The sequence below is a fragment of the Anabas testudineus genome, chromosome 18 (assembly GCF_900324465.2).
Source record: "Anabas testudineus chromosome 18, fAnaTes1.2, whole genome shotgun sequence".
Lineage (NCBI taxonomy): Eukaryota > Metazoa > Chordata > Actinopteri > Anabantiformes > Anabantidae > Anabas > Anabas testudineus.
In genome coordinates this window covers 23,074,340-23,091,671 of record NC_046627.1, presented here as the reverse complement: position 1 = coordinate 23,091,671, position 17,332 = coordinate 23,074,340, and the positions used below count along the sequence as shown (strand labels likewise).

Sequence of the window (17,332 nt, the reverse complement as noted above, 5' to 3'; positions counted from 1 at the left end):
GAAGTTTGCAACAACTGTTTCCCACAGACTTTCATTGCGGAGGTGCCCCACCTTACCTAGAAAAACAAGCCCTTGCATTAATGTCTAGGTTGTTACATTTTTATGTAATGTTATTATGATGATTAATATGATTACATTGATAATGAGACAAACTGTGTTGTGTGATTCTTACTAAAATTAGACTTTCGGGGTTTTACTTTGTTACACATAACAGCAATGATAACTTGCATCCTTCACTGTTTTGTAGCATTTTGTTAGCAAATCAATTATCGACTTAATCAGTGATATTAATGCAACACGACTGATCTGATTGTAATCATGATGTGCAACTACAGTATGTAACCTCAAAGAGCTGCAAGACGCTGTAGTTGTATGGCTGGTCCAGCTCAGTAAATTACAGCTGTAAGTTTACCAGATTTATATATTGTTGCAGAAGATGTTGAGATTGAGACTATTTCATACTAGTCCCCCTCTGAAGTATTCCACAGGTGTCTGGCTCAGCCCTCAGTGTTGTCTGCTGAGCGTCAAAATGCTCAATTTCACTGTTTATTTGTTCGTGCTCATTCGAAACATTTGTTGTCATCTTTTCCTGGAAGAGTTTGGCCTCTCGACAGTTCAGCTCTTCTCTGCGTACACGCTGACTTGCTCTTTTTTGTTTCGTTGTTTTGTTTTTCCTGTTTGTAGATGCCTCTTTCAGACCGTCAGAAGGACGTCTGTGGGCTCTCACACACACACAACATACATCGGCCTATACACGCATTCATCTGGTTGTTTGGAATTTTACCGCAGACAGACGGATGGGGCAAAATGTGTGCACACACACGTACATACACATAGGCAGACGTACACGCACATCCCGCTGTTTGGATTTTTGTACCACAGGGTCCCAGGAGACCGGGGCAAGACTGAGTGCCAAGAACCGTGAAACACAATAGTCTGCCCCCCATCACTCCTTCCCAAACTGAACAATAGACATTCCTGGGATTCTTCAAGACCTCTTCCTCACACAAACACACACATACATACATCGTTCTGTGTCTGATTAGAGCCAGGACTGTAAACGATTTTGGTCGTGCTTAGGATGAGTTATTGACTTTGTGGACAGAACAGAAGTGTATGTGTGTGTTTCTGTGTTTTAGCTGAGGAATATTAAATCAACAGGAAGAACGGAAACAGTGGTAGTAGCCTAAAGGATAGAGATGTGAAGCTGTGAGGCCAGCATTTCATTAGGGTGGGAAAAAAAGTCAAGTCACATACAGTAAGTAGGTTGGATGGATTGTCTGTGTTCATGTTTAGTCTAAACCAACCATGAAAGACGAGAAACTAATTCAGCTCTCTATATCTTCAAGGAGAGTAGTGATGGATGCATTTTGAATGTAGTAATCTGCTGTGGAGGAGGGAACCTAAGTGACTCAAGCTGTATTTAACACAGTTAAATTAGCAGTTCAGTCTGCTAACAGTCTGAGTGCCGGTCACAAGCCTGGTACAAAAAACCTGTGCAAAATGTACGTGTGGATCATGATCCGCTGTTGGGACCTCGACGACGGGACAGAGCTACTGGTGTACTACCTCGTGGCTTTGTGTTGGTTTCAGTTCTTTTAATGTTGGGTGGGGTAGACTTATAAACGGTAGTCACTCACTGTGTAGTTTCACTCTACAACTCGGTTTTCTCATGACAGATATTTTTCCTAACCTCTTCCTGGTCTCGTTGACGTGGAGCAGGTTGACTAATATACAGTCATATACATAAAAAGCATTTTTATTTTTAGTATTTTATCCTTTTATTGACATTATAAATCAGTCATGCTGTCTCATTGGTCCTCTCAAGAGCCAGGCAGCTGAACCCATCTCACCTGACTGAACAGTTTTCATGATACAAACAGATTTAATGTGGATAGTATTGTAGTTGTAAGGGGTACTTTCTCACATGAAAAAATATCCAAACTTCATAAATGGGCATATTAGAAAATACTGACTGCTCTAAGGCTGGCTCGAAATCTCCACCATGACCTCTGGTTGGTTTTTAGGTGGAACAAACACAGTGCATTCTGGGATACAATTCTGCTCCCAAAGCTTAGTGCAGTGTTGCATTGGCTCAGTGTTTGACCAGTCAGCATGCACTTGCATCACTCATATTGTGCTGGAACCTACCCTGAAGCAGAGCTATGAAAAAGTTATTCTAGTCCAAAAGTGCCTGCAGTGAGTGACTAGGTGTGTAATCTTTTTCAAAAGTATTCAGCAGATTGACCAGTAATGAAAGCTGTCATGAGTTGCCGCCCCAGTGAAATGTGTGTGTGTGTGCGCGTGCAAGTATGTGTGTGTATTTTTGTGGGTGAGTGTGTCCTCTACGCGTGTGGTCTGCTACAGTTTATCTGTCTTCTCTGGCCTGGTTTTTATTAACTGGCCCATTAAACTGTGACTCCATGATAGATGAGACACACACGTACACACAGATACACACAAATTCCTAGAGGCCAACTCGGACACAGACACATGTTAAAAAGATGTTTCTATGTTATGGAAACGAAAAGGAACCAGGACAATAAGTGTCATACTACGTAAATCAATAGTGTTAAGACAGAGGATGTTCCCTGTAACCCCGCAACCTCTGCACCTCCACCATGATCGTATCTTTTAAAGCAGTGTCATTATGATTTTGTCTCAATTATCAATTATTCAATGCTTAAAATGTGAATTAATTACTACAAACAATACATGTGGGCTTGTTTTTTTCTGTCAAGATGCGTAGACAGTGCGTGTGATAAATTGACTCTCAGATTAATCTCATTCACCGTCTCTAGTGGAACTGTCAAATTAATAGGAAAAATTGAAGTATTATAGTTTTCAACTTGTTTTCTTGTCACAGTTGTATATTTCCCCAAGGGGATCAATAGAGTATCTCATTATTGTCACAGATTAGAATGAACGATATGAACACACTTCAATTCCTTAAATAGATCCAATTTTCATATGCCCCCTTTTCTGAATGACATCTGTATCAAGATTTAAAGCTTTTAATGTTTTCTACCATTTTGGATGTCCATGCACAGTGAGTGGGTGTGCTTATTAAATACAACAAATTGAACCTGCTCTTGTTTAATTCTTTTATAACTAAATCCATTCATTTTTCAGCACAGCGTGTACTTTTTGCCTTTGAAGCAGCGTGTTATGATGGCATTGTTGCACAGCTGGAAAAGTGAAGGGTAAAGACGTTTTTTTGTCGACAAATGGAGGGTTGCTTGAGAAGAAATAACAAGCCAGGAGTGAGGGAAGGGCTCATATGGGAAAGGTCAGAGTGGGCAAAACTATTTGTCACTCTCTGGCAACCAGGAGGAGACAAAGAACTCGGGAACAAATCACAGCACTCACACATGTACACAAACACAGAGACATACAGTATATGTGAAGCCACGGTGGAAAACATGAGTACTAATGTGAAGAAACAGAACAGTATGCCACAGACTCAGTAGCTGATTCAAGAGAACCTGAGTCACTTCTTTAAAGATGCTGCATGTGTTGTTTTGTGACGTTCAGTCCAGGCAGTGTCACCTGAGGTGCTACTAGCTTCTTTCAGCACATGTATACAGCTGTGACCGGCTGCACACACACAGCTAGTTGTTCTGTCAGGTGTCAGCCCGCTGCCCCTCTGTTCAGTCTCCGACAGCTCTCTGCAGTCACTTACACTGTGTTTTTAATGTAGTTTATCTTTACTTATTTGTTTCTGTTGAACAAGCACGAAGTAAGGATTTAATTAAGACTCATAAACAGTACATGTTGACCATCAGTCAGGCTGCTGTGCTGTGGGATGACACAAGGTGTTGACATAAAATGAACCATCTCGGAGGAGGAGGAGAAGTTAAGACTTGAACTTTAGTGGCACACAACTTCACAGCCCGCTCTGGACTGGCTTAGGTCATTGTTTTGGGAAAGCTCGGTTTACTCTTTACACACTGGAACACTGAGCTGCCGTTTTCAGATTTACACTCTCTGGAGACGTTTTAAGTAAGGCTCTGTTTTTGGGGGAAAAAAGTAGGCTGGATTTTGTGAGACTGTGGTGGGTGTATCTTGGACCCTCATTCTCCCCTGGAATAAAATTTTGTGCATTTTAAATTTAAATCTAAAAGTTAATTTGCTTGATTTATTAACATCATATGAATACAATTTGAACTGGCAGCTGAGTTGAGATCAGCTGATGTTTTTCCGAGATGAGACCTCTCACTCTGTTTGTGTTGGAACTACAGTAACAGGCCTCCCTAAATGTTCAGCGGAGTGATGCATCTCTCAAAGCACAACATTAGAGATCTTTTATGTTTTTGTAAAAAGTGAAAAAATATTTTCCATTCATTATAAAACTGTTGAATGACAAATTAGACTGCAGCTGGGATGAAATACACTATGCTTGGCCGCCACAGGTAATTAATGGAATTGGCTGGGGCTGAAATGGAGAGAAGAAGATGTTTACAAATGTAACTATCCTGATGTGGACATACTGTGACCTTTCAACTCCTGTCAGCACTTTTATATACACTGTTTATTGCTTTTCTCACTGTCAGTGCCTCAGTTTTAACTACAGCACATTTTAAAGTGCACTTTGAATGACCATGTAGAAATGATGTCCCTCTCTCTCTCTCAACAACAAATTGACCTTGACATCACAAAAGAGAGAGCAGCCAAACAAGCAAATAACTTAACAGTAGTAAATATAGATCACAATGCTCATTTCTACACTAATTGATACCTTTATAACAGACCACAGCCTTATAATAGTCAACCTGCTCCACATCAACAAGACCAGGAAGGAGTAAGGGTTAAGAAAAATATGTCATCAGAAAACTAGGTTGTAGAGTGAGGAGAAACGACACAGTGAGTGACCAGTGTTAGCTGCTGTTAACCAGAGTTAACCCGATGCGGCAGTCACATTACAGTGTTGTAAAGTTGGTTCTCACATAGCTGCCGACACTCGCCACTCTACTACTATCTGCTGAGAGGAGCGACTTGATAAAAGCAGAGATCATTACATGAAGCAATGCAGCATTGTTTTGTAAATCAACCCCGCCTGAAATTAAAATAAAACTGAAACCAACACAAAGTGCCCTGTTGATGCCACGTTTTCACCATGTATTTATTTAATTCAGACTGTTTTTGCTGCGAAAAGGAGCGCTGGGACTGCGACAGCGACGCTGTCTGTGCCCTCTCACAGCTAACAGGAAGCATCTTTTCTGTCTCCATACAGTTAAAATCTGTGGACCGTGCTTCCAAAATCAGCCCAGGATAGAGCAGTAATCAGATTACTCTTTTGCTGCATGTATACTTGGATTTCCAGTAATTAGGTTTCTTGGGTGCATGTAAACTCATTCCCAGATTACCCGGCTTCTCTCAGTAACCTGGCTACTTGAATGCATGCAAAGTGTGGCAAGCTGCTGCAGACCATGTGTACTGAGGGAGCAGCATCACCTGTCAGCTTCACATGGTCCTAGCATCAACATCTCATGTTAAACTCTGAAATGGTCAAACGGCTATAAACACAACCCTCCTGTCTAAAAAAGCAACATATATGACCTCGTTTTTCATTATAATGGCAGCATCTCATGAAACTAAGCTAGCTCCATTTTACCTCTAGTTAGAAAAACTAGAATCCATGAATAGAGTTGGTGCAACTTACACAACAACTGAGCACTGATGCACAGGAGACTTTCTGCAGACTTTATTGGTGAAAAAAACTTGTACTTGGCATTTCATTTTTTTTAAATCACTCAAACTTTTTTTGACAGTTGGATGGAGTAAATGGCAAAGGCAGACACACACACACACACACACACACACACACACACACACACACAGAGTCTAGGGGATCGAGTCTAAACAAACAGCGCATTGTGCTGCAGAGGCTAAAGTGGACTTCACCCTTCCTGCTATCGACTTCTGGTATGAGGCTAGTCTCACTGTACTGATTACCTGGTATGCAAAATGTGTGTGTGCGATTGTGTGTGTGTCAGTTCGGCCAACAACAGTAGTCCCCATGTATGTATGTGTATGTCTGAGCTCTGGGTGCATGTCTACAACAAGTGTGTATTTGTTATTCAGAAATTCATAGTCAAGGGTGATGAGTGCCTACAAGGTAAGCAAACAGGAATTTGATTACACACATACACACAGGCACACATACACACGCACACATACACACAAATAGAGCCCCATAAAGCAAACAAATAGTTCATGATTGCAGGCGAACACAGGAACAAGAGGAGGAGGTGAGGTTGTTTAGGCACTAGCATAGTTAACCCTTAACCCCTTTGAAGAGAAGACAGGAGAATGTGAGGAATTTGCTCACATACATGTACGTAACACACACACCAACACACACACAGCTTCATGGAGTCGCAGGAGATATAAGTCTCCGGGAAATCCTTTGAAGCCGGCTGAGGGACTCATGTTATTAAGTGCCTGCTGTTGTGTGCTCAGTTAAACTTCAACATGGGTGATGGGTGACATTCGCGCTTCTTGATGTTTGTTCTGCGAGTTTAAAGTCTAGTCAGAGTAATGAGGGAAATAAAAAGACTGACACAGATTCATACAGACAGTTTTTTGTGTCTGAATGGGGGAGAAAACATCACACAGATTTAGGTGAAATATTATGACAGCTAGAAGATAACAGATAATAGCTGGATGATAGTAAACGGTGGCTGGAGGTTTCACACAAGCTTCACATTTCAGGATTGTGAGGCAGATGCCCGTTCACTTATTAAAGCTCTTTTTTCATCCTCTTTTTTTGTTGTTGTTCTTTTGACATTTTATTTATGTAGTTTGGGGCATTTTTCTTTAGTAGCACACATTAGGGAGTTGGCAGGAAATTAGTGGGAAGCGACATGTAGCATAAGCTCCCAGCGTGGACTCAGCAAGGGGATTTTACCCTAGTCCACCAGGATAGCCTATTTTAATTGTAATTGCTTTTTTTTTTTTTTTTTTATGACACAACAAAATGCATTTGTGTCTGCTTTACTTATTTCTTTTCCTTTGTCCAGAACCATGTACAAAAAATATTAAATTAAAACATCGAGCTAGTAGACGCAGTCATAGATGATGATAGATGCATAATTTATGTCTATGCATGATGATACTTGTTGCTGTACAGTAAGCTGACACAAATGTAAATTGTTTACCTAATGTTAGTGCTTTAGTTTACATGTAAATTGTAAAATGATATTTTTTTTATAGTTTTTTAAAAGGTTGACTGGAAGCAACCATATCATTTGGTACAAATTAATAGAGTGTTTAGCTCTAATTTATTCCACATGCTAATGTAAGCTGGCACAGCTTGGAGAGCTCTGGTTAGAGGACAGCAGGTGAAGTGTACATGCACAACGTGGAATGTGTCAACAAACCTTCAAACATTCAATTAAACTTGCATAAGAATAAAGTAAAGAATAAACATTTACTGGTGTTTAAATGGAGCAATTCCTTTAAAAGGATTACCTCAGTGAATCACTAATAAACTCCTTACATTACACTTCAGCCTCATTAGGATGGGGTTTTTAGGGTCTCGTTATCTTCAAAAAGTGTCATAATTGATTTAAGTCCACTTTAGACTTGGGCACTAGAAACTTCACCTATTCAAACTAAATAGTCTAAATACTGTAGACTGTTTTTGTCAGTTTACATTTTGTTTATCGTGACCTCTCACTTATTTGTCATGGATTTAATGCTGAACTAGAACAAAGGTTAAACAAAGCTGCATGCTTTCTCACTACCCCCTTCAATAACGCCATGGAGAAATTTTATGAACTGGCAAAAAAGGCTAAATCCTGTTTTTTCGCTTGATGCTGACAATCTGACAGAAAACATAGTCTTTGTGATGGAAATAAGTTTCCATAGGAATAAAAAGTTGCATTATGTACATACGTTGGATGAAAATTACGAAATAACAGACCTGTAAATAATATTTTGTGATTTTCTTAAAGCAGAGTGTAGTCATTTGTAATGTTGTGGTAACACATTACAAATTGCTGGGGATGAGAAGCAATTGTTAAAACTTAATATTCCTTTAATGTGTTAATGGAATACATCTTGGCATTAGGGAGAGTCAAATAGTTTCTGTCTCCCCTGTTCATCCATCAGCTCTTCTCTTTGTTTTTGTCTGTAATTATTTCTCAGACTTTTTCCTCCTACCAGCTTCCCATCCTCTTCTACATTCTCCTTCTTTCACCACATTTTGTTTTGCTCGTCTCTCTGCCAAAGTGAAAAACAACCACTTGTCTGTCCAACAGTCTGCTTTCTTTGCTCTGTCGATTTCTTTTTCACGATCTGCAAACACAGGTGCACATGCACGCACGCACACAAACACGCACACACACAAGGAGGAAGTACCTCTGCATTTTTCCCCCCGTCAAACAATAACAGTGTGGAACTCAGAGTATTATTTTAGTAGCCGTCCACCACTTTATCTGCTCTCCACAATACTTCCTCTCTCACTGACTCGCACATCCTGCTGGGAAGGGGGGCGAGAGAGGCAGGGAAACAAAGAGATGAGGAGAGAGAGAGAGAGAGAGGGGTGGGAGAGAGAAAGAAATGCAGAATGCAGGAGGGAGAAATAGCTATGTTTTGTCTTCCAGCGAGAACAGCGAGGGAGGAGGAAGAGAGGAAAAGGAGAGAGAGGGGATTTGAGGATCAGTGGTTGGTTTTTCCCTCTTGGTCAGAACCTGCCAGCTACTTGAGATGGACATCAGCAGTTTTTGCCAAGTCTCACTTAACTTACAGACACGACCCCACTGTCCCATCAGACCATCAGACCTCGACCAGATTGAGAACATATGAAAAGTGTTGGGACATTTTTACGAGGTGGCGATTCTTGGAAAACATTGTTGTGTGGGCGTGTTTGAAGGAGACGCTTCAACTCTTTGAGCTTGAACACTGGCTGTCAGGGATGACAGGTGGGATCAGGTTGACAGTGGATGCTCCAGCTCGCAGAGTCTGGTAGGTCTGAAAGTCTGGCACCTTCACTGAGCTGATTTCCTTCCACAACTAATAACATAAAACTCATCTTTTTTTTCCATTTGATTAATTTGCAGAACTTTATTTTCTCGTATATGCATGAGGGACCAAATGAAGTTCGACTTCATGCTTTTTATTTTCCCATGATGCACTCTGATATCACCATGGCACAAAAATCCATTTCAACTTCTCACCATTTTTTACTTTGAATTGTCTTCCTCTCCTCTCAGAGTCATGAATTGGAACACTTTCTGATCTGTCACACTGTGAAGAGTCCAAATCTATTTATCTGGCTACTTGTCTGGTATTCATTCTGTACTGTATTGAGACTGTGTGTGACTCCGATTATGCGTGTTGACCTTTGCGGTGTCAGTCAGCTGTTGCAGTTTCTGACCATTAAGTGGGACATTCCACGGGATCCTTTCATAGAGGGGCATTCAGAGCTGCGAGAGGAGGAATTTATAATATCTCGGACTTTGAATGTTGAGTCTCATCAGAGCCTCATCTTTTGTGTTCTCTTCTTGTTCAACTACTTTTCAATGAGTTAACGACCATTTCACATCTTGATTAGAATGTCTCTGTGCTTTTATTGGGTGTATAATAAATCTTTAACATAAACAGACAGAACACACAGAAAATGTATTATTTTCCTGGTCTGTCTGTTGTGGTCATAGCAACACCACAACATATCTTGGTTTCCATGTCAAGAACACAGTGATATCTAACATAAAAAAAACAGGATTTTCAGGTGAAATCTGTGTTGTCGGCTGAGACAGGTAGCCAACTGGGTTACAGTGTCAGACACAGGAGAGCTGGAGTTCTTTGGCATATATCATTGTCAGCTTGAACAGTTGACAGTGGCCTTGGCAGGTGCTACTTTAGTTCCTGTGGCCAAAAGGAGAGTTTTAGTCAGGCCTCTGTTTCCTGTGTCCTATAAAGGAGAGAGACACAGACTTTATGGAGCCTCATTGGATGATGCTGAATGCAGCCCTGACAAAAGCCTTTTTAACGCTTAACAATTTTTTTTTTCCTGGCATTGTTATTATTGAAAAAAATAGTAAAACAAAAGCAGCATTAAAAAACGCTGTTATTAATTAGCTTAAACCTGCATGATCCACTGCCTCAGTAAGACAGTTGTTGTTGGTCATCTAAATAAAAATTCAACAAAACTTGGTGGAAAATGTATGCTTTTAATTTTCTGCAGTACATACACTGTGTGTGCATGTGTTTATGAATATGTGCCATACATATATTTTATTTCTTTTGTAAATAGCATGAAGATTTTATATCTTTTACAGATTCTGGGCTGTTGGTCAAACAAAGCAAGCAGCATGAACATATCACCTTCAAACTTCTGGAAACTCTCCTGTACTTTCTAGTATTTTTTTTTTTTTCACAGACTAAACTTTTTGTCAGTGAATCGGAAAGACAAGATTAGGCAGTAATGAAAATACCTGTTAGTTGAAGTTCTAAATTGGTTCACAAAGAACCAAGTAGTCGGCTTGTCAAACATAAACCAACAATGTATCACTGGATATACAGGATATATTTGAACACCCAACTTTTTCTTCTACCAGCCGTCATTAAAAAAACAATGCGTTTCTATTAAAATTGGTGTTAAACAACTTAAATGATGAAAATCATTGAATTTATCAAAAACTGCTGATTCATTGAGAAGATGTTTATGTTTTTCACTCTGAGAGTTTCACTCTCTCTTGTTTTTACAGCTTTGTGCCATGGACTGTATAAAACACAGTGTAAATCCCCAAATTTGATACAAGCCCTGCTCTGATCATTTTGGAAAAACTGAGATTGGTTATGTGGTTTGGAACAGCGTTTTTCTTCTCCCCTCGATTGTGTCAGACCAGTACATTAGACATCTCGATATTACATGGTGAGGTCGTCATCATTTTTGGGGATTTTTCTCTCCTTATCTGACGCTCTGTCTCCATCGAACTTTGGCGTCACAACGTTTGTTTTGATTTTCACAGTCATCAATCTCTGAAAGCTAAAGGTGGTAGTGAGGGGGGGTCTGCTAGTGTTTGTGCTGGGCTTGATAATGGTATTTTGTCTGGTCGAGTTTGTATAGTTCCCACACATACACATACTGGCATAGACGCACACACACAGGCTCCACATAAACTTTCTCAGGGGATAATTTAAGGACATTGTCAGCAGAGTCGAACAATCAGTGAGCTCAGATAGAAATCCCTCTTAAGGAGCTAGAACCAGGAAACAAGAGTGTTTATTTTGGAAATGGTTCCCCTGCTCCTGCTTTATCATAAACAATAATACTCAGAAATTGCCCCTTCTTTCCCTCAGGCAGACCTCTCCAAAACGTTTTTGGTCTGAAGAACTCACTTTCTCTTGTTCTCTTTACATTTTTGCACCTTCAGTTTGATGAGCGTAGTAGTCCTCACTTTGTATGGAATCAAACCTTTTTTGTCCAGGTCCAATTATCGCATTAAGTCTGTTGACTCAAGACAATGTCAGCCTAGCCCCTTCTCCACCAGAGGAACTTCTATCTGCATTTCCACCAGAAGTAACAGCGTATTACTTTTATATGGTATTACTTTCTGAAGATCCAAGAACTATCATGCCGAGGCCTGCGGTGCTAAATATTGCTGATGCAGCATTTTAGAAACCCACCATTCTTAAAAAAACAGTCGAGTTAACAGAGTGCTTTTTAAGTCTCAAGTCATTCAAGATGTGTTCCAGTCAAGTTGAGAGCCAGTGAAGACAAGTCAGGTGCAAGTCCTGGGTAGTTTTAGATAAGCCAAATCTAGTCCAAGCCCAAGTCTAAATCACGTTTTGCATTGATATGTCTCTACTCATCCATGATGTACCAGTGTCAGTTCAGTTTCAACATGAAATAAGTTCTACTCAACACAGGCCAAAAGCAGGTCTTAAGATCCTCAAAAACCAGAATTTCCCTCTGGATTAATTAAGTCCCAAGTTGTTCTCGGATTTTATCAGGTAGACTTGAATGTTTTTGTCTTCTGTCAAGTCAGAGTTTTACTTACTCAAGTTTAACAGGAACCTGATTTAAAACTATTCTCCAGCTCTCACTTTTGTGACTTAGGTCTGTTTCAAGTTCAAGACTGTAGTCAACAGCTCTGGTGGTTTTGACGCTTTGTACAAAGTTATTTCCATCGAGCAGCAGTATTCCCAGCTGAGTGTCTGAAAGATATGCTTACCCACATAGAGGTCCATTCAGACGCCAGGAATGTTACATTTATATCTGTCTGTTCTTTTTCTCTTTCTGTCCTTGTTTCTTGCTGTTTTTTTCTGTCTTCTTAAACACTCTGCCTCTTTTTCTCTCTGTGTCTCGCACACACACTCTCTCTGCAGGAGGTTGAGTTGAATCTGGCTAGCATGTGGGATCGGAAGTCTGGTTTAAGGGAATTAGTGAATATCTTGGGATACATTGGAATGTCTGGCCTTAGATCAGACTGGAAAACCTACTGTACATGTTAGATTAGTTTTTAATGGCAGCCTGATTGAAGTCCAAATAATTTTAGGAAGCTGTTTTCACCGAATTTGGGTTGGCAACGTACCACCACTGTGGATCTTAGTTTTATGTGAACCCTGATCTTCCACAACACTTACAACTGTGGTTGCACATAAAGATGTCTTCTAAACCATCCCGCCTGGGTCGTAAATATGTACGAAAACACTGCATGTTTTTTTGAATTTGGTTTAAAATGCTATTGAAGTCAAACGAGGAGGATGCAAAGTGGAAAAAACTTATAGAAACGGAAATTGTATTAATTAGTGGTGATAAACCTGGAGTCTACTTTGACTTTTTACAATGGACATGCATGTATTGTGTGGAAAGCACAGTTTCTCATAGCATTTTCAAGATACTTCTCACATAATCAAAGGAGGACATTCACTTGTGGTGAATTTGTACCATTGAACTTTGTGTCTGACCAAGTCAGTATTCACCATGTTGATAATCTTCCGGTATCAACTCTCACCTGTGTTCCTTTCTCTCATCTCCGCAGACGCACCGTTCCTCTCGTCAGGCCTCACTCCTGGCACCTGGCAAAGCTATCGGAGCTGCCCCTCCCTCCTCCTCCCCCACCTCCATCTCCTCCTCTGCCCTGTCTGGCGTCCGCAGACTCCCCTCCTTTCCCCCCTCCTCCACCTCCGTCTGCCATGCAGCTCCACCCCAGCCCCTACACCCTACCCTGGCACACTACTGACAACAGGTGAGAAAGCATCACTCAGATAAATATTATGATTCTTTACTTCTCTTCTTTTCTTGATTTGTTAATTCATTATCAACTTTTTTAGCCTGTCCTCAGTTTATAGTGTCATGTTCGATACATCCCTGTTGGTGCTGTAGAAATCCATGTTGGTGATTTGCCATTCTAGGGTCGGTGGTCTAAAACAATTATACACCTTTCCTTTTGTTAGGCTCTCCTATAAAGGACACATGTTTTTCCCTCATCTCCCTTTTTGGGGTGATGATTGGAATTAATTTGTCTTAAATAATAGTGCACACCCATTGATGTTTGCACAGTGTCACTTTCAGGAATTCCTGAAGCTAAGTATAGTAACTTCTCGCCTGACAAATGTCTCTCCTAATAACATCGGCAGAGGTAATAAAATTTTTAATCAGCATTCGGCTTCATGGTTTCATGGAGGGAGAGCAGATGCACTGTATCACTCTGCAAAGCCTACAGAGCAGTGATAATTGTCATATGTGATAATTACCAGTATTGTGTCCTGTCTCCTTTGAATTCGCTCAACAGGTAAAACAGGTGTAATAATCAGATTATATGTTTTATTTGACCAACTAAATGTTTTGCCTTTAAAAATACCGGAAACACTTAATATTCTCGATAAATTGTTGCAACTCTATACTGTAATACCATATGTCTTTATTCAAAGGACTGATTCTTTTAAGGACGCACATATTTCAGGGCATGGGGAAACACAGACAGAATTGAAGTTTAGTTGAAATTTTTAGATTTGCTGGAAAAAGATTTGGGTAACTAAGGCAGATATATTCTTTAGACTAACTGCACATGATGAGGTTGTTTCATTCTTACCAATCAACCTTATCAGAGTGTGTCAAACAGTAGGTCTGAGTCATGCACTGTGATCTCAAGACTCCATGAGATACTGGCTGTAAGTCCCTGATGGGGATTTTGGTCCCTGAAAGCCAACATTAGCCCGGAAACAGGTGACCTCATTATGTCCTAATGTCAACACTGCCCACGCAGGAAGCCCATTGGTCTATTTTTGGATTGTATTTAAACATTCCAAAATGATAACCAATCAGATCCCCTGGTGACCTGCTCTTTGTCTGTCTGTCTGTCTTTGGTAACCAGATGGACATTTCTATTGTGATGACAAAGGTGTACGTCTCATTTGACCTCCTAAGAGGCTTAAACAGCCTAACTGAAAGAACAGCAGAATCAAATACTCTTGATTTTGTTTAAAAATTATGTTTTATTATGAGTTCATTGACTTCATCACAGGTGAAGAGGCACATAACCATTGCAATGAAGCTTGTGCCCCCACCTGTAGCTGCTAGAATAATAATAATTAAATTATAAAAAACTCTCAGCTAAAAACAAAAGTAGCAAAGAAAATCAACTAGATTCAGTGATATTTAGCACCTAACCTCTAAAAATAAATAACAGACTTTTAACAGGAGACATTGGCTATACTTGAATTTGCTATTTACTAATAGTTACTGGTGATACCAAAACCTATGAATATAATGAACTTAACTGTATTAATAATGGGATATTTCCTCTCTCAGAATCTGTGTAGCCTCACCTTAAATGTATTGCTGCTAAGCACTTCTGTTACAAAACCAAATGGATGGTGTGCCATGGAGCCAAATGCTAATTGGGCATAATATCATTAGGACTGTAACTACAATGTATATTGTCTATATAAATCATTAACCATTTGATCTATAGAACATAGAAATGGACACCACAGTTTCCTAGAGACAAAGGTCTCATCACTTTTTTACAACAGACATAAATTCAGTTTACCATAAAATCAAACAAATAAAGTAGAAATTTCTCACAACTGACCAGCTAGAACTAGACGATTGAATAACTGAAAAATGGTCACATAGTTTTATTTTACTGTCTGTTGATGATTTGATAAGCTACTAATTGTTTCAGCTCTAAATATGGAAAGGTATTCTTTATGTCACTGTAGTACAATTGGCACCAAAGAGTGATTTATCCAGTCAGGTTAAATAAAGCGGAGGCATGTAGATACAGTAGTCTTTGTATTACAGTATGATCTCATAAAGCTAAACTGTAATCCTTTAAAGGGGAAGAGGAAGTTAGCACAGTCTGTATGTTGACTCACAACAAAAATAGCCTTTATGCCTTTGTTTGTCAGCCTCATGGTACGTCAGGGGCTTGTACTGTTCTTCTTTTGATAAGAATCAGTGATATAATGTACCACTCTTAGATGTAATAGTCACACGTGGATTAGATAGCAGTGTTTGTCTGTGTGTGCGCTGTGTGCATGTATGTGTGGGTCTCTTATTCCCACAGCTTCTCCTGATCTCATCATACAAACACACACACGCACGCACAGAAACCATCTGATGAGGAGGCAGCTCCCAGCATAACTCTGGACAATGGCATGTGACTCCCAGAACATGTGGACAAAGAGAGGAAGACAGTCAATAAACCCTGTTTGTGAGAAGGAGAGGGACATTTTGTACAGTCTGCATCTGTGTGTGTGTGTGTGTGTGTGTGAATATTTATAAGTAAATGTGTGTAATATTTTCATGTAAAACGAAAGATAAGAATTTAGAGGATTAAATACACCAGTTTTGAAGTTTACTCCCAGCTGGGAAAATTTGTGGTTATCCAATGAAACTAATTCATTCTAAGCACACGTCATCATAGCTCATTGTGTGTGTGTGTGATTTGTGTATGTGTGAGTGTTGTTTTATCTGTGTTAGCCCTCGCTCTCACATGTTCCACATTGCCGTCTGATTGAACAGGAGTGACTATCATTTCCTGTCCAGCTCCCGTCTCATTTCCTCTCTTCCTCTCTCTGTCACCCAGGTCAAATCTATACAGCAGAATCTCCTTTTTCATTCATGGCCCACTTCCTTTAAACACGATTTTCTCATACAGATAATGAAACTTTTTTTCCCTTGTTAGTCAGAGTCCCACTGGAACCATCCTGAAAATGCTTTCGTTTTGAAATGAGTAGGGTTTTCAGACTATTTCATACGTAAAGTAAATGCTGTTAAAGGAATGATTTAAATTAACCACTGATAATCAAAATAGTTAGATTTATTTAGTTTTTAAATTAATTGACTAATCGTTGCTTACCTCTGTACTCTATGTCTTGCCTCTTGTGCATTGTATAAGCTCCCTTTATGCTCCTGTTAACTGTAGTACACATAATAGATTACATGGCAGTTTTATTTGCTTAGTACTCCAGTACTAATATATGACCTCAGGCTTTTCATGTGTGATAAAGTGACAGTGATAAAGCCTAGAGTATTTAGGAAGATTTTTAATGTTAGGACAGTATAAACTAAAATAATAAAAGTTGTACTGTATATCTGCATTTTGACACAGGGGTTCATAACTCAAGGTTTAATATTAGTCGGTTGCTACGAGATGAATAAACTTATCTCTAAAACACAAAACCATTGTTTGCCAAATAGATGTGAGATTAAAGCGGACATGATTTGTAGTAAATAGGATAAAACATGTAAAAGTACAGCATGCTCCTTTAAAGAGCTTCATGAATTTTGTGGTGATATCCTTTACAAGAAAAGCAAAACACATTATTTTTTTGGTCTTTGAATGAGTTGTTAACCATAAATACCACAGAAATAGCCTGGAGATAATCTGCTGGTTGTTTCTCCATGGTTGTCTCAAAGCTCTTTAGAAATGTATATCATCTGTAAAAACCCCTCTTCTGTCTCTTTGGCAACTTTCCCTGATGCTTGAATAAGGCAGCAAAGGAATACAAAGGGTGAGTGACCACTCTTTCTTCTTTATAGGAAAAAGTAATAGAAATACAACAGTAAAATGTCTGCAGATTTTTGTTAGAGCTTTTATAGATCAAATTTAAATAAAGCACAAGAGCTCCAGGTTCCCCTACTCCCTTGTGTATTGTTAGCCAGTATATTGCTACCATTTTTAAGTTGTTCTCTTGAGAAGTACTGTATTTTTCTTTTCAAGTACAAATGTGTAATTAATGCAAAGATCAACCTACATATCCAGTGAAAATAAACAAATTACATGCACTCAAAAAGGTTTACTGGTTACTGGAAATCCAAGTAAACATGCAGCAAAAGAGAAATCTTCTCCGCTTCCCTGTGTGGACC

The 17,332-nt window shown here is 39.5% G+C and overlaps 1 protein-coding gene across 4 annotated transcripts in view; it reads left to right on the top strand.

Annotated features, from left to right (window-relative positions):
* The window catches only part of shroom4 (shroom family member 4), a 74,481-nt gene that overhangs the window by 43,128 nt on the left and 14,021 nt on the right, over nt 1-17,332 (top strand). For 3 of the 4 annotated variants that reach the window (XM_026352760.1, XM_026352759.1, XM_026352761.1), the window contains one exon: nt 12,996-13,202. In XM_026352760.1, coding sequence (XP_026208545.1) covers nt 12,996-13,202 — 207 coding nt within the window. Of the gene's footprint in view, nt 1-8,587; nt 8,971-12,995; nt 13,203-17,332 lie in introns of those variants that run through there. The other variant, XM_026352762.2, reaches the window with a different exon arrangement.